General features: G+C 47.5%; 1 protein-coding gene across 1 annotated transcript; it reads right to left on the bottom strand.

Annotated features, from left to right (window-relative positions):
* Positions 1 to 1,307: 1,307 nt before the first annotated feature.
* On the bottom strand, positions 1,308 to 21,983 carry LOC134612359 (uncharacterized; the record flags this gene model as incomplete). The annotated part of the gene is made up of 5 exons (XM_063456733.1): positions 21,930 to 21,983; positions 11,544 to 12,041; positions 9,942 to 10,733; positions 6,999 to 7,002; positions 1,308 to 2,539 (listed from the first exon to the last, which is right to left on the bottom strand). Coding segments are annotated over exons 1-5 (2,580 nt in total), but the record flags the coding sequence as incomplete, so codon positions are not given.
* Positions 21,984 to 25,524: the final 3,541 nt, after the last annotated feature.

The following is a 25,524-nucleotide window of genomic DNA, read 5'->3' as shown; positions in this document are numbered from 1 at the left end:
GACTGAGTAGTGCGTTTCAACCGGATCTTGCAGGGATTCTCTGGATCTGCTGTAACTTGCCAAGAATCGACTGCTGCTGGTTTAACCCTGGAGTGATGTATCCACGGAGTCACTTCTGCTACTTTTATCGCTGTAGGGGTAGACAAAAGAACAACATAAGGACCTCTCCACTTGGGCCCTAACGGTACATTATTCCACTCTTTAATCCACACTTGGTCTCCTGGATGATAATTATGAACAGGGGGATAAATATTCACAGGTAATCTATCTTGTACCCATTTCTGTACCTCCTCCATAGTCTTACCCAACTCTACAACCTGCTGCCGGGTAATTCCTTCTCCCAACTGACTCAAGTCCCCCCTTAAGTTACCAAGTACGGGAGGTGGACGCCCATACATAATTTCAAAAGGAGAGAGGCCCATCCTTCTGGTAGGGGTACTGCGGATTCGCAATAGAGCTATAGGTAAGAGAACGTTCCACTTAAGTTGGGTTTCCTGACACATTTTAGCCAACTGGTTCTTTATAGTTCTATTCATTCTCTCTACCTTACCAGAACTCTGGGGTCTATATGCAGTATGAAGCCTCCACTTTATACCAAGCATATGAGTCAGTTGTTGTAGGCACTGGTGAACAAAAGCTGGACCATTGTCCGATCCTATAGAACAGGGTAGTCCATATCGGGGTATTATTTCTCGTAGCAGGAATCTCACAACTTCTCCTGCTTTCTCGGTACGAGTAGGACATGCTTCTACCCAGCCTGAATAGGTGCACACAATTACCAGCAGGTAACGATGTCCACCCGATTTAGGCATCACTGTAAAGTCTATTTGTAGATCGGACATGGGGAGTCCCCCCATAAACTGGACTCCTGGTGGCTTTACTGGTCCTTGTCTTGCATTATTCTTAGCACACGTTACACATCTGCGTACAATGGCCTGAGTCAAGTTGGACAATCTCGGTATGTAGAAATGTTTTCTGAGAGATTCTTCAGTACTGTCTCTCCCAGAATGTGTCCCGTTGTGATAATTTTGGACAATTTCTACCGCTAGCGATGCTGGTATAACTATTCTTCCATCTTCTAGCTGATACCACTTGTTCTCCAGATACTTTCCCGGTTCAGTCTTTAACCACTCCTCTTCTTGAGTTGTATAAACTGGAGTCCATTGAGACAGTGGGGTTGGTATTAGAGCAGCTATATGCCCCACATACTCCTGTCTTCCTGATTCAGCAGCACGCTTAGCTGCACTATCTGCCATCCGATTTCCCTTGGTTACATCACCATCTCCTCTCAGATGCGCTCGACAATGTATAATACCGACTTCTTTCGGCTCCCACACTGCTTCCAATAGTTGTAGGATTTCAGCTGCGTACTTGATTTCTTTGCCTTCTGAATTCAGTAGTCCTCTTTCTTTATACAAAGCTCCGTGGGCATGAGTGGTTAAAAACGCATACTTAGAGTCCGTATAGATATTCACTCTTAAACCTTCAGCCAATTGTAACGCTCGTGTTAGTGCTATTAATTCTGCCTTTTGTGCTGATGTTCCTTTCGCCAGTGGCCGAGCTTCTATCACCTTGTCTATTGTTGTTACTGCATATCCTGCATAGCGGATCCCTTCTTTCACATAACTACTGCCGTCGGTATAATATTGAACATCGGGGTTCTGGATGGGAAAATCACGAAGATCTGGTCTACTTGAAAATACTTCATCCATTACTTCCAAACAATCATGTTGACTTTCAGTAGGTTGTGGCAAAAGGGTAGCTGGATTTAAGGTGTTTACAGTCTCTAAATGCACTCTTGGGTTTTCACACAACATTGCTTGATACTTGGTCATACGGCTGTTACTGAACCAATGATTTCCTTTGTAATCCAACAACGTCTGTACTGCATGTGGAACTCGTACATAAAGTTCTTGACCCAGAGTGAGTTTATCGGCTTCAGCTACTAGCAGGGCGGCTGCAGCTACGGCTCTTAGACAAGGTGGAAGTCCGCTGGCCACTGCATCCAGTTGCTTAGACATGTAGGCAACAGGTCTTTGCCATGATCCCAAGTACTGTGTCAATACTCCCACAGCCATTCTTCTTTGCTCGTGTACATATAAGTAGAATGGTCGTGTGTGATCAGGTAGACCTAATGCTGGGGCACTCATCAAAGCCTTCTTCACATCTTCAAATGCCGTTTGCTGTTCTTGGGTCCATAAGAAGGGGTCGTGCTCTGTACCTTTGATAGCTGCGTACAGAGGTTTTGCTAGTATCGCATAGCTGGGAATCCATATCCTACAGAAGCCTGCTGCCCCCAAGAATTCTCGCACTTGTCTTCTATTCTTGGGTATTGGTATTTGGCAGACAGCTTCTTTTCTCTCTGGCCCCATAATTCTTTGACCTTCAGAGATATGGAATCCCAGATACTTGACAGTTGGCAAACACAACTGAGCCTTCTTTCTAGACACCTTGTATCCTGCCTTCCAGAGAATGTGTAGTAGATCGTGCGTTGCTTGCTGACAGATTTCTTTTGTAACTGCTGCTATCAACAAGTCATCTACGGGGGGCGTGGCTTGGAGGCCGAGAGGAATGGCAGCTTAATCTGAGAGCTCCCCGCAGGCTTATCTTAAATCCTCGTCCATCCACTCCCTACGAACGCAAAATGGGCAAAACACATCGCTCATCACACGCTGGTAAGCCCGCAGACACAACCAAGGGCACTCCGGCGTCCACCTTGCACAAATACCTGAAAACCCCGGCGGACCTGGCCTCGCAGGCCTCGACGGATTCCGGGACCTCGTGGGCCTCGCGCCCTCCTTCCCCAACCGCAGATCCCTGCACGGACATCACCGACACCAACCCCCACCCAGAGCATACACCGGAATGGGTGACTTTAATCCGGGCACTACCAACCAAGGCAGACCTCAAGGAGGCGAACTCTGAGCTCCGAAACTCCATCACGGCAGAGCTCCATTCCCTCCGAGAAGAACTACAGGGCCTGCACCAAAAGGTATCCCAGCTGGAAGCGGATAGTGACCATCTGACTGCCACACAAAACGCCACTACAAATACCCTGAAGGTACATGAGGCGCAACTACGCCAGATGGCCCTACACCTCGAAGACCTAGACAATAGGGGACGCAGACAAAATATCAGGGTGAGGGGGATCCCGGAAGAACTGGACCAAACTACCCCGATCCGCGTAACACTAATGGGGCTATTCAACAGGCTCCTTGGAAGGCCTGAAACCACGCACATAGAATTTGTGCGGGCACACAGGGCCCTGAGACCTAGGGGCCCCCCGGAGTCCCCCCCCAGAGACACAATCTGCTGCCTAGCGAGCTATCAACTAAAGGAGGACATCCTGAGACAGGCCCGAGAATCAGACCGGGTCCTGTTGAACGGCACACCCCTACAACTGTACCCTGACCTGTCGCCAGCAACTCTGGCCTACAGAAGGACACTTAAACCCCTGACTCGTGTCCTACAATCTAACAAAATACGCTACCGATGGACTTATCCCTCAGGACTACAAGCTTCCACTCCCAACGGCTTATTTGTGGTGAGAACCCCAGAGGACCTAGCAGACCTGTCTACCGAACTGCAACTACCGCCTATTCAGCTCACATGGCCAGACCCGATGTCATTTTACTCCCTCCACCCAGGAACGGTCTCACAACCCCGCAGACAACGGAGAACCAGAGCCCAGACCACACGCCAATCAGGAGCAACCTCTTAAGCCGAGAGACATTTCTACCTCTGATCCTAACTGCAAGTATTAACTACGCTCCATGAACTCAGAGACTAAGACCACCCATGCACCACATACGAGACTTTTTTTTCCTTTTGCTCCACTAGACTCCACTTGATTCATTACAACAAGTAACGGGGGGGGGGGGGGGGGGGGGGGGGGGGGGGAGGGGGGGGCGGGAGGGGGGGGGGAGGAGGGGAGGGAAGCTACATGCCCGGAGGCAGCCTGGGACCCCGCTAGAGATACAATTCCGTGTGAGACAGGTAGCTCACACCCGAGTAAGCCTTAACCGGCCCACCATCACCACCCCCTAGTCCAGACGCACGACCTTAGTCGACTTTAACGAACCCCCCCCTGGTGGAGGGGTGAGGGGGACGTCCCGGGCTGGGCCGTACCGCAGAGGCGACGCCGCCCTGCGAGGAACCGGTGGGGGAGCAGAGGTGGGGGCCGCTGCAGGTGCGGCACACCCGGGGCACGACCCCCCTCCTGGACAGCAACAGGGGAATTAATACAACACTAACACCAGAAGGTTCGCCCTGTAACAGCTTAGGACCCCGCTAGAGATAGAGACAGGTAGCTCACACCCGAGCAAATCTTAATCGGCCCACCATCACTACCCCCTAGCCCAGACACACGTCCTGAGACGACTTTAGCGAACCCCCCCTAGCGGAGGGGCGAGGGGGGCGTCCCCGGCTGGACCGCGCCGCGGAGGTGATACCGCCCTGCAAGGAACCGGTGGGGGAGCAGAGGCGGGGGCCGATGCTGGTGCGGTTCACCCGGGGCACGACCCCCCTTCTCGATAGCAACAGGGGAGTTAACTCAACACCAAAACCAGAAGGTGGAGGACGAGTACAGGGCCTACCTCGAACTAGGGATGGGTGCGAGACACCAAAGAATGCTAACTTGGAATCTGAACCCACCCCCGACAACCGCTAAAATCACGAACGGGGTACCCCCTCCCACCCACACCATGAGAGTCGCAAACTGTCCTAACCTCCTCACAACACAAGGAATCAGACTAGGACTCACACCCGTAGAGTTGCATGGGAAAACCGAAACCAATCCTGAGGAATGGGGAAACGGGACCTTTTCTTAGGTAGATAAACTGTTCAATATATGCTTGCCTAATAAGTTCATTTAAACTGTTATAATTGCTTAATATGTTATTTCAACTATTCTTGTTTGTTGATGCTCACTGATCTACCCACTGGGCCACACGCCACACCAAAACCAACGCCCAAAGAAACAAACCCTACCCACTGAGGGCCCCAGGCCAATGCGAGTTTAGGACGAGGATGGATCTAACACCCACTCACCCACCACATACATTTGAAGCCGTAAGGGGGCTGGAGGTTCCAGGTGAGACCCGACACACGAGAGCCAGGGGTGTGAGGGCACGGGAGGCCACACAACCCCGGGATTCCCGGGCGGGACTCACACGGAGACTCTCGACCTCCTCCGTTTTCCCCAATAGGAAGAGAGCGCCCACAGACAGGTGGACGGGACTTGGTGGACCACTGGTGGACCCCACCACTCCTTGTCCCCCGACGCTCGACCCTTAAACAGCCACCACCGAGTGGCTGCTTGGTTCACTGTACATAGTTTCCCCGCCTAGATCCCCCTTCCCTTCCCGCCCCATACCTGTCCTCCCCCCCCCCCCGTCCCCCTCCCTCCTTCCCCTCCTCAACCGGACGACCCTACTGACCCACTACACACACTGACCGGACCCGACACAGACAAGTACACACATCCCACGATGACCGACAGACCACTACTGCCGTGCGACCTCACTGTCCTCTCCATAAACGCCAAAGGGCTTAACAAACCGGAGAAGAGGTCTGGGGCACTGCGGGACTTCCACTCGCAGAAAGCATCTGTAGTAATGATACAGGAGACCCACTTTAGAGATGGGGACAGGCCCAAGCTGACTAACCACCACTTCCCAACAGGATACTACAGCGACTTCCACGAAGGAAAATCCAGGGGGGTGGCGATACTATTTAATAAGAAAATACCGTTTGTGGAGAAGGCAAACATGACTGACAGGGAAGGGAGATTCCTTTTTGTAAAAGGCACAATATCCGACCACCTCTACACCTTTGCCACTTTGTACGCACCAAACTACAAACACCACCACTACCTTAAAAGCACTCTGCGGAAGCTTCACGCTTTCACAGAGGGGGTCCTCATAATAGGGGGCGACTTAAACGTCGCCATAGACCCAACCTGGGACAGCTCCACGGGCACCTCCCACCTCCCCAGACAACACCTTAGGGCAATAACCGCCCTACTGAATAAACACAGACTAATTGACTGCTGGAGGGCACACCACCCGGACGAACGAGACTATACATTCTACTCCCACCCCCACCGGACATACACTCGCATAGACTACTTTCTCACCACACACTACCACCTCTCCTTAATACGAGACGCAAAGATTGGAGCAGCGACCTGGTCAGACCACGCTCCAGTCCTTATCACCCTCCGATCCCCGCTCCTTAGACCCGCAATGACCAAATGGAGACTGAACGAATACCTGCTATCACGCCAAGACATGACCACGCACTTTGACAGAGTTTTGACCGAATACTTTCAGGACAACGCACCAGAGGACACCTCACCGACAATTAGGTGGGAAGCACACAAAAGCGTCATACGGGGACACTTCATACAAAAGGGCGCAGAACTCAAGAAACAACGGGAAGCCCGAATCACGGAACTCATAACAGACATACATCAACACGACACGCTCCACAAACAAAACCAATCCCCGGCCCTTCACACACAACTCCTACAACTGCGACGAGACCTGACCTCCCTGATCCAGTCCAAACACCATAGAGAAGCCCTCAGACATAGAGCCTTTTTCTCCCTACACGGCAATAAGAGCGGCAAGCTCTTAGCCAGGATGCTGGCGAAACGACGCCAAATGACTTACATCAATAAAATACGAGACAAACAGGGAGTGACGCGCCGCCTACCATCCGAAATCATGCAAACGATAAAGACTTTCTACTCAGAACTCTACTCGCTTCCCCGACCGAAGTCGGAGACGGCGGCCGCCCACCTAAAAGACTCCATCCGACAATACCTGACGACCCATAAACTACCCGTACTAGACCAACAGGTGGCCGACCAGCTCGATGAACCTTTCTCAGTTGAGGAACTGTCGAGGGCGATTAAAGGAACTAAACCCGGCAAGAGTCCGGGCCCCGACGGCCTGCCTCTTTGCTACTACAAGCACTTCGCAGACAGATTACACCAACCTATGCTGGCCTCCTTTAACTCGATTAGAGAAGGTCACCATTTCCCCAAACAGGCATTGACAGCACACATTACTATCATTCCAAAGGAGGGCAAGGACGCAGAGCACTGCGGGAACTACAGGCCCATCTCCCTCATCAACTGTGACATTAAATTGATGGCGAAGATGCTTGCCGGTCGCCTACAGCCACACATTCCCACACTAGTGCACCCCGACCAAGTCGGTTTTGTCACAGACCGTGAAGCACGAGACAATACCATCCGAACCCTTGCCCTTATGCACAACAAGACCTGCGACGCCGGAGGCCTTCTCCTTCTGTCCACGGACGCGGAGAAGGCCTTCGACAGAGTGGGATGGGAGTACCTATTCCAGATCCTGGGCCAAATAGGTCTGGGACCCCACATGCAGGACTGGATCACAGCCATGTATGATGGGCCCACGGCTCATGTCATAATCAACGGGGCACTGACGGAAGAATTCCCGATACACAACGGCACCCGCCAGGGTTGCCCACTTTCCCCACTGCTCTTCGTCCTTGCCCTGGAACCCTTTATGATAGCCATCAGAGAACACCACGACATAACGGGCATACGTACAAGAGACACACATCACAAAGTGGCCGCATACGCGGATGATCTCCTCTTTTACGTTACGAAACCGGAGATATCTCTCCCCAACATCCTGCAATCCTTCAAGACATTCGGACTCATCTCCAACCTCAGAATAAATTACTCCAAATCCCACATACTGAATGTAGACTTACCTGACAACAGAAATACCCCCATCCGCTCCAGCTTCCCATTCCAATGGGCAGAACACAAAATACGTTACCTAGGCACATGGCTAACCAGACAGAAAGAAGACATATACAGAGAAAACTTCCCCCCTATACTAAACACTTTCAAAAGGGAACTAGCCGAATGGTCCCACCCACATATATCGTGGCTGGGAAGGGTTCAGGTAATTAAAATGAACCTTCTCCCACGACTACTCTACCTATTCCAGACACTCCCCATAACAATCCCTAAAAGGTTCTTCACCACCTTACGCACACTGACTAGCGGGTACATATGGAATGGGAAAAGACCACGTCTCAAGTACCAGACCCTCACTCTACCCAAGGAGAGGGGGGGGCTGGCCATCCCCGACTTCTACCTATATTACACGGCTGGCCACCTGCGGAGGGTCCTAGACTGGACCAAGACCAACGTCCACAAACAGTGGAAAACGGTGGAAGAGACTGAGACAGCGGGGCCGGTGTCGACCCTACCATGGTGCTCCGGAGGGGGCCTGGGTCGGGGATGCTCCTCTCTGGCGCAACATACCCTACGGGTATGGCACAGAGCGTCCCGGGTACATGGCCTCACCCGACACCCCTCACCCTTGCTACCACTTATCCATGACCGAGACTTTCCACCCGGGCTGGACCCAAAGGCCTTTAGAGACCTCATACATAACCCAATCCCCAGACTACACCACATACACACACATAACGGACGGAAAACACTCACACAACTGACGGAACGCACACACCCCACATTCATGCAAACTTTTAAATACAAACAACTCTCGAACTACATTAACTCACTGCCCGGAGGACAGAACCACGCTAGGGAACCGACCACCTTCGAGGACCACTGTATCCATCCTGACCCCCTTCCCCACAGCATATCAACCCTGTACTCACTGCTACAGAGGGAGACCCCCACAGAGACTCCAGCCTTTAAGGGAACATGGGAAACGATCCTGGGGAAGACATTTACAGAGACAGAATGGGACAAAATTTGCTATCTAACACACCACTGCTCCACCTTTTCGAGGACGCAAGAGACGGCATTTAAACTATTGAGCCATTGGTACCGCACACCACACAGATTACATGCCATAGACCCCTCACACTCCGACCTGTGCTGGAGATGTGGAGAGGCTACAGGCACCACACTACATCTATGGTGGGACTGCCGTAAGATAACACCATTCTGGAAGTCTATCCACGATATCCTGTCAAGGTTGTCAGATGCACCACCTCCGCTGGACCCAGCGGCGATGCTGTTACACCACACGACAACACCCAGATCTAGGTATAAAAAATCCCTGACAATTAGGATCCTCAATGTAGCAAAGCAGATCATCCCTCAATACTGGAGACAGGACAGACCCCCACCCCTAAAAGCCTGGTTCAACCAAATGGAGGACCTCAGGGCAATAGAAGAACTCCACTCAGGAGCCACCAATACCACTGGGAAATATATGGAGACCTGGACGCACTGGATAGTAACCACTATACAGACAGACTTCACCACATATCTGGAGACGGGAGACTCACACGACGGGACGGACTGACTCTACCACCCCACCCACCCAACCCACCACGGAGCCTCATACCCCTCCCACCCTCAGAATCCCCCCCACCCCCTGCTTTCCCCCCCCCCCTCTAACAATTCCCACATCCTCCATTAAGGCCGTAGGCAACTGCCCCGACAACACAGAGTCACGTAGGATCACTGTACGACGGCTCAGACTGCCACGCAGACACACAAAGCTCACCTACAATGACTGAGAGATGTTTTGAACATTTGGTTACCTAACCCCCTTACCCTATGAACCGCAGATACATTCGTTTTGTACTTAAACACTATGACAACTACTAGGGTTAACCTACTATGCAGTTAAACCCAGAGGGACACACGAATGGTTTACCAAATACTTAACCAAGGTTCACTTCTGATAGGACCTGCGTGTCCACCACTGTCGGGGGCCTGCGTGCTCCACTTCCAACCTGTACTTTATAGCACACGTTGTGCTCAGTTTGCTTACCTCAAAGAGACCTGCGAGTCTCGATTTATATATTGTTTACAACGCTTGAGACCTGCGAGTCTCACATTGAATATACGAAAATGACAATAAAAATATATTTACAAAAAAAAACAAGTCATCTACATATTGTAACAAAACACACTCTCCTGGGATGGACTCGAAATCCAGTAGATCTTGACTTAGGGCTGAGCCAAATAGGGTAGGTGAATTTTTAAACCCTTGGGGCAGTCTTGTCCAAGTCATTTGGCGTTTTGAGCCCGTTACAGCGTTCTCCCATTGGAAAGCGAAAATACATTGACTTTCTGCGGCAATTCGGAGGCAAAAGAAGGCATCTTTAAGATCTAAGACTGTGAAGTAAGTAGCCCCGCCCGGAATTAAAGCAAGCAGGTTATATGGATTGGGTACAACTGGATGTATACTAACAACCGCATCATTGACTGCTCTTAAGTCCTGTACAGGTCGATACTCATCTGTACCGGGCTTTTGAACAGGCAGCAATGGGGTGTTCCAGGGGGAAGTACAGAATTTTAGGATACCATACCGTATGAACTTATCCAGATAGGATTGGATGTTCTTCTTAGCCTTCTGCGGAATGTGATATTGTCTTAGGCTCACTGGATAAACCCCATTTTTCAGTTCAATTTTTATAGGTGGAATATTGCGGGCCAGTCCTGGTGGGTTGTTCTCTGCCCAAACTCCTGGTATGTTAAACAATGTCTCATCACTCCTAGGGTTTTGGCTAGTCAACACTGTATAAAGTCGCCACTCTTCTTCCTTTGGTACGGATAAAGTCATAATACCTGAAGGTCCATTAAACTTTAAGGATGTTGTTCCATTTGGTAGGAACGTAATCTGCGCTTGTAATTTTGATAGCATATCACGTCCCAGCAATTGGACTGGACATTCAGGCATATAAAGGAATTGGTGTTTTACTACGTGGCCTCCCAATGTACAGAGTCGACTTTTAAGAACCGGTCTTTCAGCACTTCTTCCAGTTGCTCCTATCACAGTAATAGTCCTTCCAGATGGAGGAGCAACTAGATTAGTCACCACTGAATGTTCAGCACCAGTGTCGATCATGAACGCACTCCTTTTTCCCCCTATTGATACATCGACCATAGGCTCCGCTCGACCAAGGGGGATGGAGCCCGGTCGGTATCAATAGTCCTCCATGACCGTGTCAGCCAATCCTACGAAGTCCCTACCTTCTCTATCGCGGGACCTTTGCGCTGCTGGAATATACCTGTCTTCCCTAACACTTCCTCTGTTCCCATTACTCCCTCTATAACCATTACTCCCTCCGGGACCTCCTCTACCTCTCGCTCTGCCTCTAAAGTTTCCGTAGCCTGCCCTGGGTAGGTCTCTCTCGTACTGCTCTCTTTGCGGACATTCGTTCCTCCAATGCCCTTCTTCCTTGCAATACGCGCACTGATCCCTACTCAAAGGCTCCCTACTCCATCTATTATTGCCTCTATCTGGGCCCCGTTTATCTACGCCTGCGATTGCTACCGCTAGCATATCAGCCTTTTTACGCATCTTGCGCTCCTCCTCTTTCTTACTCTCTGTATCCCTGTTCATATAGACCTTATTTGCTACCTCCATTAGTTGGGTGATGGACATACCTGCAAACCCTTCTAACTTTTGTAGCTTGCGCTTAATATCTCCGTATGCTTGGCTGACAAAGGCAGAGTTAACCATCCAGGAATTCTCAGGGGCCTCCGGATTAAAGGGGGTATACAAGCGGTATGCCTCCAATAATCGGTCATAAAAGACACTGGGCGATTCATCACATTTCTGCAATACCTCAGCCGTCTTAGACATGTTAATCGCCTTCTTTACTCCAGCTTTCATGCCAGCAATAATAGCGTCCCTATAAGCTTTTAAATGAACCATGTCTGCGCCATTGACATTCCAATTTGGATCGGTGTTTGGATAATGGGCTGTGGCCCATGCTGCTGGGTTGGCCTGATTTTGTGTACGGGCCTCTTCTTCCAGCGCTTTAATTGCTGCTTGATTTATCCTAGTCCTTTCCTCGTTATTAAACAATGTCATTAATAATTGCTGGCAATCAGCCCAAGTGGGATTGTGTGTCTGGACTATTGAGGTAAACAAATCCGTCATGGCTTGAGGCTTTTCGGTGTAAGTGGAGTTATGGGTCTTCCAATTAAAGAGATCGGTAGTCGTAAAAGGGACATAAACGAAGACTGGATCAGCGTATTGTATCTGGCCATCATCGTTAATGTGTGTCGGGCCAGGAGTCAATCGAAGTGGCATTTGATAATGTCGGGGTTGGAGAGTACCGGTCAGTTGTCGGGTTAATATGGGGCTTCGTAGAGATGCGTCAGTTAGGGGTTCCGGTCGAGGGGTAGTAAGACAAGGGGATGGGGAACCATTCGGGAATTGTCTGCGTCTTCCGGATTAAAGGGGGTATACAAGCGGTATGCCTCCAATAATCGGTCATAAAAGACACTGGGCGCTTCATCGCTTTTCTGGATCACCTCAACTGTCTTCGACATGTTAATGGCTTTCTTTCCTCCGGCTTTCATGCCAGCAATTATAGCGTCTCTATAGGCTCTGAGTTGAACCATATCAGCACCATTTACATTCCAATCGGGATCAGTGTTGGGATAATGTGTTGCGGCCCATGCTGCTGGATTAGCTTGGTTCAAAGCACGGGCTCTATCTTCTAATGCTTTAATGGCTGCTTGATTTATTCTTGTCCTTTCCTCATTGTTAAATAAAGTCATTAGTAACTGCTGGCAATCAGCCCATGTCGGATTATGCGTCTGTACTATTGAGGTGAACAGATCAGTCATGGCTTGTGGTTTCTCAGTATACGAGGAATTATGGGTCTTCCAGTTTAAAAGGTCGGTAGTGGTAAATGGGACATATACGAAGACTGGGTCAGCGTGTGCCATTTGACCTGCGGCATCGATATAAGCTGACCCGGGATTTAGGCGAAGAGGCATCTGATAGTGCTTTAATTGTTGGGCACCAGTCAACTGTCGGGTTTGGATGGGGCTACGTAGGGAAGCGTCAGTCATGGTTTCCGGTCGGGGAGAGATAGGGTATGGGGATGTGGGAGGTTGGTTTTGGGAAAAGGTCGTAAATAAAACACTTCGGGCCGAGCTAGATGAAGCTTGACCGGAAGTCTGAAGTGGCGCCAAATCAGGATATTCGTTTCTAATGGGGGTGGGTTCTGGTTCCGGAAGGGGAGATTTAGTACGAGGGGGGGTGGATCCTGTACTGGAGGAGGAAGCGGAAGTGGATGAGGGTAATGAGGGGAGGGGTGCAGGACTTCCTGCGTTTGCGTCACTTCCTCTTAACGGAAAGTAAGGGGGCGGCAAAGGGATCTCGGACTCAGGGGGCGTGTCCAAAATGGGCCTAACACCAGTCCTAGTGGACGAACAAGTCCTAGCTACCATGAGGCGACACTGCTCCTCGTGGCATGTCTGGAGCCATTTTGGCGAGTCATTTACGGCCTGTCTCCAACAGTCAATATAAGGAAACTGGCCGTAAAGTTCAGGCCTACCTGATACAGCCACGTGTAAGCGCTGTACCAGAGTTAGATCCAAACTGCCACGTGGCGGCCATGCCGCAACCAAAGTAGGCCACTCCCTAGTGCATAAAGTAACTAAACGCACAGAAGACATCTTAACCCCAAAATCACAGGTTTTGAATCCCTTTTTAAAATTCTTAACCATACATCCTAAGGGATCCGGAATCGTTGACTGCGACGCACCCATATTTAACAATGGAACGTCGTCGACAACGATTACTATACACGCGTACTATTCAACAGTCACACCCGTTTCCTCTGGCAACAGCACCACGTGGTACGGTTACCAAGTGAAACGTACACAATAACACAATAAACACTCAGGGAATTCCCGTACACACACAGCTGCTACACCAGTCACTATATAATCAATATTATGCCCTTTGGCGTAACTATACAGTCACCCACGCTATAATTCTCTATATACGAATTACCCGTCTATAACACACCCCAGTAACATCGTCTTTTACAAATAGCGGTTACAGTACGGTTAGCATAGGTCAAAGCACAAGTTAAGGTCACAATACAATTATTAGTGGTTATGGTGTTAAACATGCAATGGACGACAATGATTAGTACTTATATACAGTGTCAGTAAATATACAGTGTTATGGTACCGTGCACTATAATACAGCAACACACTATTAACACTCTCGCTAGACGGCTGAGCTCGCGCTATCTAACAAGATATACACTTTACTAAAACAATCGTTAACACATTTACAATTCCCAACTAAACTATTGGCCAGTACCTTGAATGGACTACCTAAAACTATATACACCCGTTTTGGTTAGCCACACTGCCCAATCACCACATATATAGCGAGCTAGAGAACCGAATTTACACAGGCGCCTCTTAGTCGCACTATACAACGAGCTAGAGAACCGAATTTACACAGGCGCCTCTTAGTCGTACTATCAAAAGTCTAGTGGGTTCCAAATTTACACGCCTTCCCACTTAGCCCAGATAGGATGAGAACTAGCGAACCGAATTTACACAGGCGCCGCTTAGTCTCCCGGTCCCTCCGACCTAGCGAACGTAATATACACCCTAGAACGCTAGTCTAGACAAGACACCGGTGTCCGGCTAGGGCTATTTACACCAGGACCCCGCCTGACTAACCAAATCAAACGGTCTGACTAAAGAGCGTTCGATCGAGCGGTGCGCCTTCGCTCCTTCCCTCCGACAGAGGGGGCAGATACAGATTCAAAAACCCCTTTGGGCCTACCGCACAATCGGTATACCCCTAGCGGATCCTGCCGTCTAAAACAGCAGTTGTCTTACCTCCTCGTTCCTGAACCTGAGTTCACACTCATCGACGGGGACACCCCAGCACTTCTCACGTAGAGGCCGATGATCTCCTGGACAACAGACCAGTGGCGCCGAGACGAAGGGAGGTCCACGCAGAAGTTCAGGGGTGCAGCCGTAGAGAACGTGGGCAAAGATAGACCGTCTCACGCCTCTGCCTCTCAGCTACCGTTGAACGATGAGCTTCCCGGCCAATGCACCAAATGATACCGGAGAAACTGACGGAAGCCAAGCACAGAGAGATGGACACAGGTTTCTTCAGGAAGGAAGAGATTCTTTATTGGATCACCGATCGGGACTCAGAGGGACTAGCGTCACCAAAATACAGCAAATTCTGAGCCCCGGACAACAGTGCAGGCTCCTTATATAGGCATATAACTCCTCCCATATTAAGCTCCACCCGCACATTCCCTTGACCAATCAATACAAATAAGAATTAACTTCCTGTTTGACCGCATGGCTTGTCCAGCACAATGGAGGAGGGGGAATACTATATCCTGTATTCTTGCACATGCTCCGTACACTACTGATCGTATCTTGCCTCGTGCAACCAACTGATCGATACGTCAGCATATGCACGTACACATGCCACGTGGTAATCTCGGCCTACTAAATTTATTTTTACCGAGATTCCACCACAGTACATATTCATCTCTGACCCCTAGTTAGGAACTCCAGAGTTCTGAAAGATACTAGACATCTATTACAAAAATTGGAATCTATTAAGTAGGAAAAGGGGATGCCTTTTGATATCCCTTTGGTATCCCTTTATATTCCTCGATTCCCAACAAATTTGGTTTTGAAGTGTGCTTCTGGTCTTCCTCCTGGCGTCCAAAATTTTCTTTTTGTCCCAAAATAAGTTTTTTGTTACATTTTTTGTTCGCCTCCCAAGGAGTAGAGCAGCGATTTGGTCGTGAGGTGTGCCCTCATATGCCAACCTCTTTATGGAGATAGTAAGCTATTAAAGGACCACTCTAGTGCCAGGAAAGCATACTCGTTTTCCTGGCACTAGAGTGCCCTGAGGGTGCCCCCACCCTCAGGGACCCCCTCCCGCCCGGCTCTGGAAAGGGGAAAGTGTTTAAAACTTACCTTTTTCCAGCGCTGGGCGGAGAGATCTCCTCCTGCTCTCCTCCTCCGATCCTCCTCTTCTCCTCCCCGTCGGCTGAATGCGCACGCGCGGCAAGAGCTGCGCGCGCATTCAGCCGGTCACATAGGAAAGCATTCATAATGCTTTCCTATGGACGCTGGCGTGCTCTCACTGTGAAAATCACAGTGAGAATCACGCAAGCGCCTCTAGCGGCTGTCAGTGAGACAGCCACTAGAGGAAATAGGGGAAGGCTTAACCCATTCACAAACATAGCAGTTTCTCTGAAACTGCTATGTTTATGAAAAAATGGGTTAACCCTAGAAGGACCTGGCACCCAGACCACCTCATTAAGCTGAAGTGGTCTGGGTGCCTAGAGTGGTCCTTTAAGGGACCAGATGTTTACTTTATGGTAGATTTACTGATAATTTGACAATGATTTTGAGAGGTGCCAGGGAAGATTTGCCTATTTTATGGAACTTCTTAATAATAATGAGTTTCATTTGATTTGGGGAGATTATAACTAACAATTACAAGAAACCCAACTTTGTATTGCTGGCCTCTAGTTGACACGTTAGTCCCACATTTTTGGGGGTATACCTGTGAGCAAACGTATTCACATAAAGCGAAATTGTTCTAATAATACTAAATCTTAACATCATGCCAGGTTGCTTAAAGAATTCTTGAAATCTAGAGGTTATAAGGAGAAACCAATTAATTGAGGCTAAAACATTGCTAAAAACCAGAATACAGAATCTTCATTGGTGGAGTCTACCAATAGATTGACACAGAATGGGGATGATAGGAATATTACTTTCTGTTCTCAATTTACTAAGGTGCTTCATGATATAACCCAGATTTTACATAAACATCTCCCCATTCTTAAATTCGATAGAATCTATTATCTATTCAAATTAACCACAAGGTGTATACTATTGCCCACTTCAGTAGAGTACTAGAAATGTTAACAACCTCGTCACATTCCTGAAATGCAAAATACAGTATGAGGGACAGGTACAACACATTGTAGACACATAAAGTGTAATCTTATTTAAGTGTAAATGCGCAATCTAAAAGACAGGACCACCTCCAAAAGTTCCAAAACAAACGTGAAATAAACTAAAATATTGTTTTTCCTGCAAAAAAGTGCACTGTGCAATTTCACAATTATGTGCAAAATACAATGTAAAATATCAGTATTACTTTAAAGGCTTTAAAAACTGGCCAGGATACTCTCAGGATTAGATATATAAAGTGGATAATATAACGAGAAGGACATAACAAGAAAGAAATAGCATAGTGTAGAATTTAATGTAACAATAACAATTTTAAAACAAAACCAAATGTACACTCACAAGGATGTCCCCAGGATCTATGCAGTAGTAGCAGTCGGCTGGAAAGGCACTATTGGTTCGGTATATTTCATTCACCAGAATTTCAGTTTACCAGAATCCTTGTAGTGCATTCATCTGTTTAGGTTTGCTCTACGTGTTTTGTCGGGGACTTTTTCAAGAGCTTTGAGTCCCTTATCAGCGTTCGTCTTTTTATACCTGAGTAGATTGGTTAATCCGCCTTCCAATTGGCAACTTCTGAGTTTACGGCTTTTGCCTTTGTAGCTTTTCACTGGTGACGTCATGCCGTTCGGGACTAAACACTTGTTTATTAAAATCATCTTCTTTCGAGCAGTTACATCTGATCCTAGTTACCGAAGTTACCGAAGTCGTCGAAGTGGCCGGTATCGGACAAAGGACAACGTGGCGGCGGCCATTTTAACTTCGAACACCGCCGACCCTTAACATCAACTCCACTTCGACACTTCGACCAAAGTCGAAGTACAGGCACACTTCGAATGGGACTTAGCCGTTTTTATGCCAGGAATTGACCGACCGCACAGCCCAAATCTATGGAACAGTTTTGGGCAAGAAAATGTGCTTGCGGTCAGTCATAACAGGACTTAAGTGTAACTTTTGATCCACTGGAGGGATTTGCCTGAATTTTGGAAGTGTTTATGTTTAAAGTATGCTGAGTCTGAATATGTGATTTGTATGTGAATGTGATGTATGGTTTTGAAGTTACAGATATTGTGTAAAAGTTATGTTTTAAACTGTATAATAAGTGGATTATCTCTCAGGCTAAGGGGAGGGGATGTGTGGGTTGTACCATATCTCGGATTGGTTATTTTATGCCTCCCCCTGGGTGTGGCCTGTATGTGTGAGATGGAAATAAAAGCCAGGCTGGATGAGCCAGTCCAGAGTTCCTGTTTAACCCTCAAAGTGAAGTGTCGTCTCATTATTGGGGGAGGATTTATTGTATGCTGTTCCAGTTTGACTGCTAGGAGTGCAAACCTATTTGTATGGTTCCTATTCAACTGTCTACAGCATTCAGAGGCTTGAGAGGATTCATATGCTTCTCTGATTCGGTGATTGTGGTGTCTGCCAGAGTGCTTGGAGTCCTCAGGAAGCGCTAGGAGCATCCTTTACCGGAGGTACCATGTCGGGGTGCCAGGCGATCCGTTACATTGGTGGCAGCGGTGGGATGGCGTCCTAGTGCGAGGTAAAGCAGCTCAGAGACACTGTTTGGATTTACAAATTGAGGGCAACGCTAGCACTCGTGCAGCGCCCCTGGGAGCAGACTAGTATGGAAGGTTCTGGCTCTGGAGAGGATTGGCTGGCCGAGGTCAGGCAGCGAGTGGCCGAGTATGGGGATGATATACCCATGGAGACACGCCGGGTGATCTGGAACCAGGTCATGGCCGAGCGAAACACAAGGCTGGACCGAGAATTCCGGTTGGCGAAAGAGAGGAAGTATGCTCAGCAGCAGGAGCGTTACAGCAGCCGAGTAGAGGCTGCATCCGAGGAGGTTAGCCGTCTTTCCCTGAGGCGGCGGGAGGAACCCGAAGTGGGGGTCCTCATAGACTGGTCCTGTGAGGAACCACAACAGGCAGGTAGAGATGGGACCAAGGTCTCTCCACCGGGCCCACCGGGATGCTGGGCAGCCGGCCCAGATCCCCAGCAGCAGCCAGAGTTGCCAGGTGGGGAAGCAGGTGGCCCTTACTCACAAATGTTGAGGGGCCTCACGGATTGGTCCTGGGAAGACCCACAGATGGCAGGTGGAGATGGGACTGCGGTCTCTCTACCGGCCCTACAGGGATGCTGGGCAGTCGGCCCAGATCCCCAGCGGCAGTGTGCGTTACAGGGAGCTGAAGGTGCCGTTCTTGCTCCCCAGCGGCAGTCTACGGTGCAGGGAGAGGAGCCTGTTATCCCCTCTCCCCAGCGGCTGAAGGTGTGTAAGGGAAGGAGTGCAAACCTATTTGTATGGTTCCTATTCAACTGTCTACAGCATTCAGAGGCTTGAGAGGATTCATATGCTTCTCTGATTCGGTGATTGTGGTGTCTGCCAGAGTGCTTGGAGTCCTCAGGAAGCGCTAGGAGCATCCTTTAACGGAGGTACCAAGTCGGGGTGCCAGGCGATCCGTTACACCTCCCTTCCGTATTCCCGAACGCCGGCAAAACTACCGAATTTCGTCCTAATAGAATGAGAGCAGTTCGTCCATTCGTGTTAGGACGAAATTCGGGACTTTTGTTTTTAGATCGGAATTTAATTTGAATAAATTAAATTCTGATCCGATCTGTGCTGCTGCTGCATCTTGCAACCGTTTAGTAGATAGCTCCCTAATTCCCACGGTATTAGGGAGCTATCTACCAAAAGGCTGAAAGACCAAGATTGGTCTTTCAGCCAACTTAACTAAGTAAAAATTAGTTAGTATTAGTAAATTCTGTCCCTACTCGCTATATCGCAAGTAGGGGCATGTCTATTAAACATTGTTTAATTGAGATTATAGCAATCCCCAGAGTGTAGTTTTCCAACCCCCCAAACATGAGCCAATACTTCATGAAGGTGCAAGATGATCTGAAAGTTTAATGGTTCAGGTTTCTTTATATACAATTCCTCAGGCCAGAGGCACACCCCCTGGACCTGATGGAACACCGCATTACCAACTGTACAAACCAATAAGAACACTGTAACAATGACCGACACTCCCACATACAGCAAACAATCCCTCCCCTCTGCCTGTGATATAAATAAAGTAACAAATAGAATAACCTAATTATCCACAGGCAGAAAAACAAAAATTTTCCCCAAAGTCCGGAAAACACCCCAAAACATAACATATCTCCATAAAAAATAAAATATTATATCCCACACCCAAAACTTTTTTTTATAAATTCCTACCTACCCCCCTCACCCTAAAAATAGTGAGGGGGAACAAAAAAAAATTAAATACCTGTAAATAAAAATAAATTACCATTTGATATCTTCTTTTTTCTAAAAACATTTTTTCAGCCCCAAAAGAGGCCAAATAAAAATCCTTAATACCAGCCGAACTTTGAAAATAAAATAAAAAACCAGAGCGCAAAAAAAAAAATCCAGATTGTAAAAATATAATCCATCTTCACCCAGCGACGGCACATTTTTTAAACAGTGAGCAGCCAGTGGCAACGGCCACTGGCTGCTCACTGTTTAGTACACATGCCCCTACTCGCGGCATAGCGTTTAGGTAATTCTGGAGATTTTAATTTCCCTTATGCTATTATGGGGGTCATATTGACCCCCATAGAGTGAGGGAGGACATGTGGGGTCTTAGGAAGTGGCGGGGAGCACTGCTCCCTGCAGCTTCTCTATTTACATATTAGAAGGAAGGAGCTGAGCGCCAATAACTCTCTCCTTGTAATAAACCGAACAAACAAAGAAGTCTTTGTTCATTCATTTGAAATGTATATTCATTTATTCGTCTTTCTGACAAATGAATGAATAGATGAAATTCCCGTTCACATGCCCAACTGTTTAACTAGGGAATTTCACAGCGCTGTCTAGTGTGGGCAGATGACTTCTCCCACAGGGACTTCATCTACCCACACAAAGATGGCGGCGTCCAGGACATAGGACTTGGCACTAAATAAAGATGAAAAAATAGGTAACATAGGGGACTTAGGGGAATTTGTGGGTGACTAGGGGGTCAATTACATGTAGTGGAGCCCGGAGGGAGGTTAAACAAAACTGGATTCGGCCATGAGAGTGCCGCTTTAAGTCTAAAAAGTCTATTGTATATTTATATTAGAGGTAAATTCTAAGCAATAAGTATTTCTATCTAAAATCCTTTAAAATTCAAAAAAATCTCCTTCCTCACCCCTCCAGATCATAGCATGAGGGCGTCGTCAATGTACCCCCTCCAGAGCACAAAATTATTGGAATAGATGCTATTATTCCAGATGTTAGTCTGCCACAAATATGTTGATGTAACTTGTCTATGGCGTGTTAATATTGTGTTATCTATGACGTGTTAACTTGTCCATGGCATGTTAATAATGGTTCCTTAAATTGGTTTGACTTTTTGCCTGCTGGGTGCCACTCCCAGCCACCTTTCTGCAGGCAAGAGAGCTGGAAGCTTTGCTTAGAAACTTTCCCCAGCTCTCTTGAGCTGATTCCTGCAGCGAAGGGCCAGCTCATTGGTTGAGAACATGAGCTGATTGCTGTCAGCCAATGAAATAAGGCCCGCACTGCAGTGCATAACCTAGACTGAGAACGCCTGGCTCTCTGAAGACTGTAGTGAAGGCAGGGAACTGAACTCTGAACCCCAGGTAAGAAGTCAAACTACTCTAAAATAGTTTGACTACTTATATTGGTGGTGGGGCTGCCAGGGCACTTTTGGCATCATAAACACTAAAGTGTGCTTTAAGTTAAAGGACCACTATAGGCACCCAGACCACTTCAGCTCAATGCCTGGTCCCTCTAGTTTTAACCCTGCAGCTGAAAACATAACTGCTATATCTCACTGAGGGTTAATCCAGCCTTTAGTGGCTGTCTCACTGACAGCCGCTAGAGGTGCTTCTGTCATTCTCGCTGTGCGCATTCTGAGCTGACGTCGGCAGAGGCCAAGGGAGCCCGGTGCTGGAGAAAGGTAAGTGGCTGAAGGGGTTTTAACCCCTTCAGCCCAGGGGAGGGGGGCCACGAGGGTGGGGGGGGGGGGGACCTAATGACACTATAGTGCCAGGAAAACAAACTTGTGCTCCTTTAAGTTGGAAAGCTTTTTTTGATGCTGGCAACAGGCTTTTTCATGCATTCACTGATATTAGCCATGTTTTCATAACTACAACACACCTTCGGTTCGGCACTTCGACACTTCAGAACTTCGGCACTGCGGAATTTCGGCATTTTGGAATTTCTGGACTTTTGGGACTTCTGCTCACTGTTAAAAAAAAAAAAGGACCTATTGCCCCCACTGAACCACTGAGCGGCAGGCGGGGGCCCTAAAGTAAAAAGAGTGGGGGACCTTTGTGCTCCTTCTGTCCCTTTCTGCTCTTTGCAGACCCTTCCTTCTCCTTGCAGACCCTTCCTACTCCTTCCTCTTCCTTCTCCTACTTCACCTTTGTGCTCCTTCTGTCCCTTCCTGCTCCTTGCTGCCATTTTCAGCTCCTTGCTGACCCTTTCTGCTCCTTGCTGACCCTTTCTGCTCCTTCTACTTTACCTTTGTGCTGCTTTACCTTCCAGCTCCTTGCTGACCCTTCCTGCTCCTTGCTGACCCTTCCTGCTCCTTGCTGACCCTTCCTGCTCATTTGTGTTCCTTTGTGCTCCTTCTCCAACTTTACCTGTTGTGCTCCTTGCTGTCCCTTCTAGCTCCTTGCTGCCCCTTTCTGCTCATTTCTATTCCTTCTCCTTTCTGCTCCTTCCTGCTCCTTCTCTTACTTTACCTTCCTGTCCGAATTGCCCGAAATAATCGTGATCAGAAAATCCAACAGCACAAATCAAAAATAGTACTACAGACACTCCTCACGGTCGTAGAACGATTTGGTCGGTAAGTGAGGAGTTAAGGGATTCCCTGCTTTGGTGCGTTCGTCTATGTTTGGGAAAACCTCCCTGAACATAGACGAACGCACCAGAGCAGGGAATCCCTCTAATCTATGCTCGGGGAAATTTCCCTTAACATAGATTAGAGTGATTCCCTGCTCTTGTGCGTTTGTCTATGTTCGTGGAAGTTTCCCCGAACGTAGACATGCGCGCCAGAGCAGGGAATCCCCACAACGGCTCGCACTTCGCCTGGTCGTAAGTGCGAGCCATCGTAAAACAGGTAGGTCACTAAATGAGGATCACCTGTATAACAATCTGTAATTAGGAAATAAAAAAAAAATAATGAAGAGGTTAGCAATGGTAAGTTTAAATACAGCATGGACAATGAGAGTTGTACACAAGAATACAGATACTGTGAAACAAAAACACTAACAGATGGTTATTGCTTGAATGTCAGGACTTCCAAAGTCCACATATCACCTAATTGAATTGTCAAAACATTTCTCAAGTATTCTCCCTTGTGTTTTTTTTTTGACAGGGGGATCAAGAACCATTTTTTGTGGCAGACTTAAGAGATATTGTTCTCAAACACCATCACTTACTGAAGGAGTTGCCCCAAGTTAAGCCTTTTTATGCTGTGAGGTGTAATAGTAGCACAATGGTGCTTCAGACTTTGGCAGCACTGGGAACTGGTTTTGACTGTGCCAGCAAGGTAAAACAGTTGGGTTAATATGTCATACATAAAGCACTGTGTCGAGATCAGTCTAGCAGACTCACACTACTGTTTTCTCTCAGGGTGAGATTGATCTGGTGCTTGGTATTGGAGTACAAGCTCATGACATTGTCTATGCCAACCCTTGCAAACAACTTTCACACATCAGATATGCTGCCAGGCATAGAGTGTACAGAATGACCTTCGACTGTGAGTCTGAACTGGTGAAAGTTGCAGAGAGTCATCCTGAAGCTGAGTAAGTAGCCAACAAAATACATAATGGTGCAGAATACTGTTTTGGTATTGCTATTTATGTATAGTTTTACTGAATTACAGGATGATCTTGCATATACAAAGTTTAAACAATGCCATGAAGCCATCCAGAAAGTTTGGAGCTCCACTGGAGACTTGTAGACATTTATTAAAGTATGGAAAGGACCTTGGGATTAAAATCATTGGTGTCGGGTGAGTTTTCATATCAATATTATTTACAATGGATCTAGATATATTGTAAACATGTCTACTATAAGAAAAAAATATGTATATGTAATAAATTAAATATGTATAAATAAACAGAATCAGTATAAAGCAGAAAGTGCAATGTGATCCTATAATATCCTGAGGACAATACAAAACAGAAAGTGCTACTAAACAGAAAAATATTTGCAATTGTTGTTCCTGTCTCTATTTCATAACGTTCATCCAGTCTGTTTGCTTCCCCCAGAGTCCACCACCAGCATATTTATGTCAGATATTTAGCACCCAGGAACCTGGAAGCTGTAGACAGCTCGATCATCATCCTGCCTGAGAGCTGGTTATGGGGGGATAATGTATAATAAACACAGGTTACTGGTTGTGGGGGGATAATGTATAATAAACACAGGTTACTGGTTGTGGGGGGATAATGTATAATAAACACAGGTTACTGGTTGTGGGGGGATAATGTATAATAAACACAGGTTACTGGTTGTGGGGGGATAATGTATAATAAACACAGGTTACTGGTTGTGGGGGGATAATGTATAATAAACACAGGTTACTGGTTGTGGGGGGATAATGTATAATAAACACAGGTTACTGGCTATGGGGAGATAATGTATAATAAGCACAGGTTACTGGCTATGGGGGAGATAATGTATAATAAGCACAGGTTACTGGCTGTGGGGGGGATAATGTATAATAAACACAGGTTACTGGCTATGGGAGGATAATGTATAATAAACACAGGTTACTGGCTTTGGGGGGGGATAATGTATAATAAACACAGGTTACTGGCTATGGGGGAGATAATGTATAATAAGCACAGGTTACTGGCTTTGGGGGGATAATGTATAATAAACACAGGTTACTGCCTATGGGGGGATAATGTATAATAAGCACAGGTTACTGGCTATGGGAGGATAATGTATAATAAACACAGGTTACTGGCTGTGGGAGGATAATGTATAATAAACACAGGTTACTGGCTATGGGGGGTAATGTATAATAAACACAGGTTACTGGCTATGGGGGATAATGTATAATAAACACAGGTTACTGGCTATGGAGGATAATGTATAATAAACACAAACACAAAAAAATGAATGCAGCTTCAGAATTAATCTAAATTGTATGCTGTCTAGGAGGTGGGAGGGAGGGTCTGCTGCTGATTGGCTGGAATGTGTCTGCTGACTGTGAGGTACAGGGTCAAAGTTTACTCAATGATGACGAATAGGGGGCGGACCGAACATCACATATGTTCGCCATCCGTGGCGAACGAGAACAAGCGATGTTCGCCAGGAACTATTCGCCAGCGAACCGTTCGGGACATCACTAAAAATAACATATAGCAACATTCTATATATATAAAACTTCCAATGTAGTTTTCATATTATATAGACAGCTGACATTGTGGGATTCTGCATTAGATAGTGAAAAACGAGTTGGCTAATCTGTAATAGACAATGTAAATTTTCAAATATAAAGCATTCTTTTTTATGTATAATATTATTGCCCCACTGCAATTATTGTAGAAGTAACATCCATGTCCAGTTTCCACATAGGTTACAGATGCAGTCCTAGTCACTTCACCCAGTCAATTGCAGATGCGTCACTGGTTTATGATATGGGCATTCAGATGGGCCATGAGATGACTATACTGAAGATAGGTGGAGGCTTTCTTGGAGCAAGAGAAAGTACCCCCAACTTTCTTAAGGT

The sequence above is a fragment of the Pelobates fuscus genome, chromosome 1 (assembly GCF_036172605.1).
Source record: "Pelobates fuscus isolate aPelFus1 chromosome 1, aPelFus1.pri, whole genome shotgun sequence".
Classification (NCBI taxonomy): domain Eukaryota; kingdom Metazoa; phylum Chordata; class Amphibia; order Anura; family Pelobatidae; genus Pelobates; species Pelobates fuscus.
Note: the sequence above shows the minus strand (reverse complement) of the source record. Positions and strands in the feature narration are given on the sequence as shown.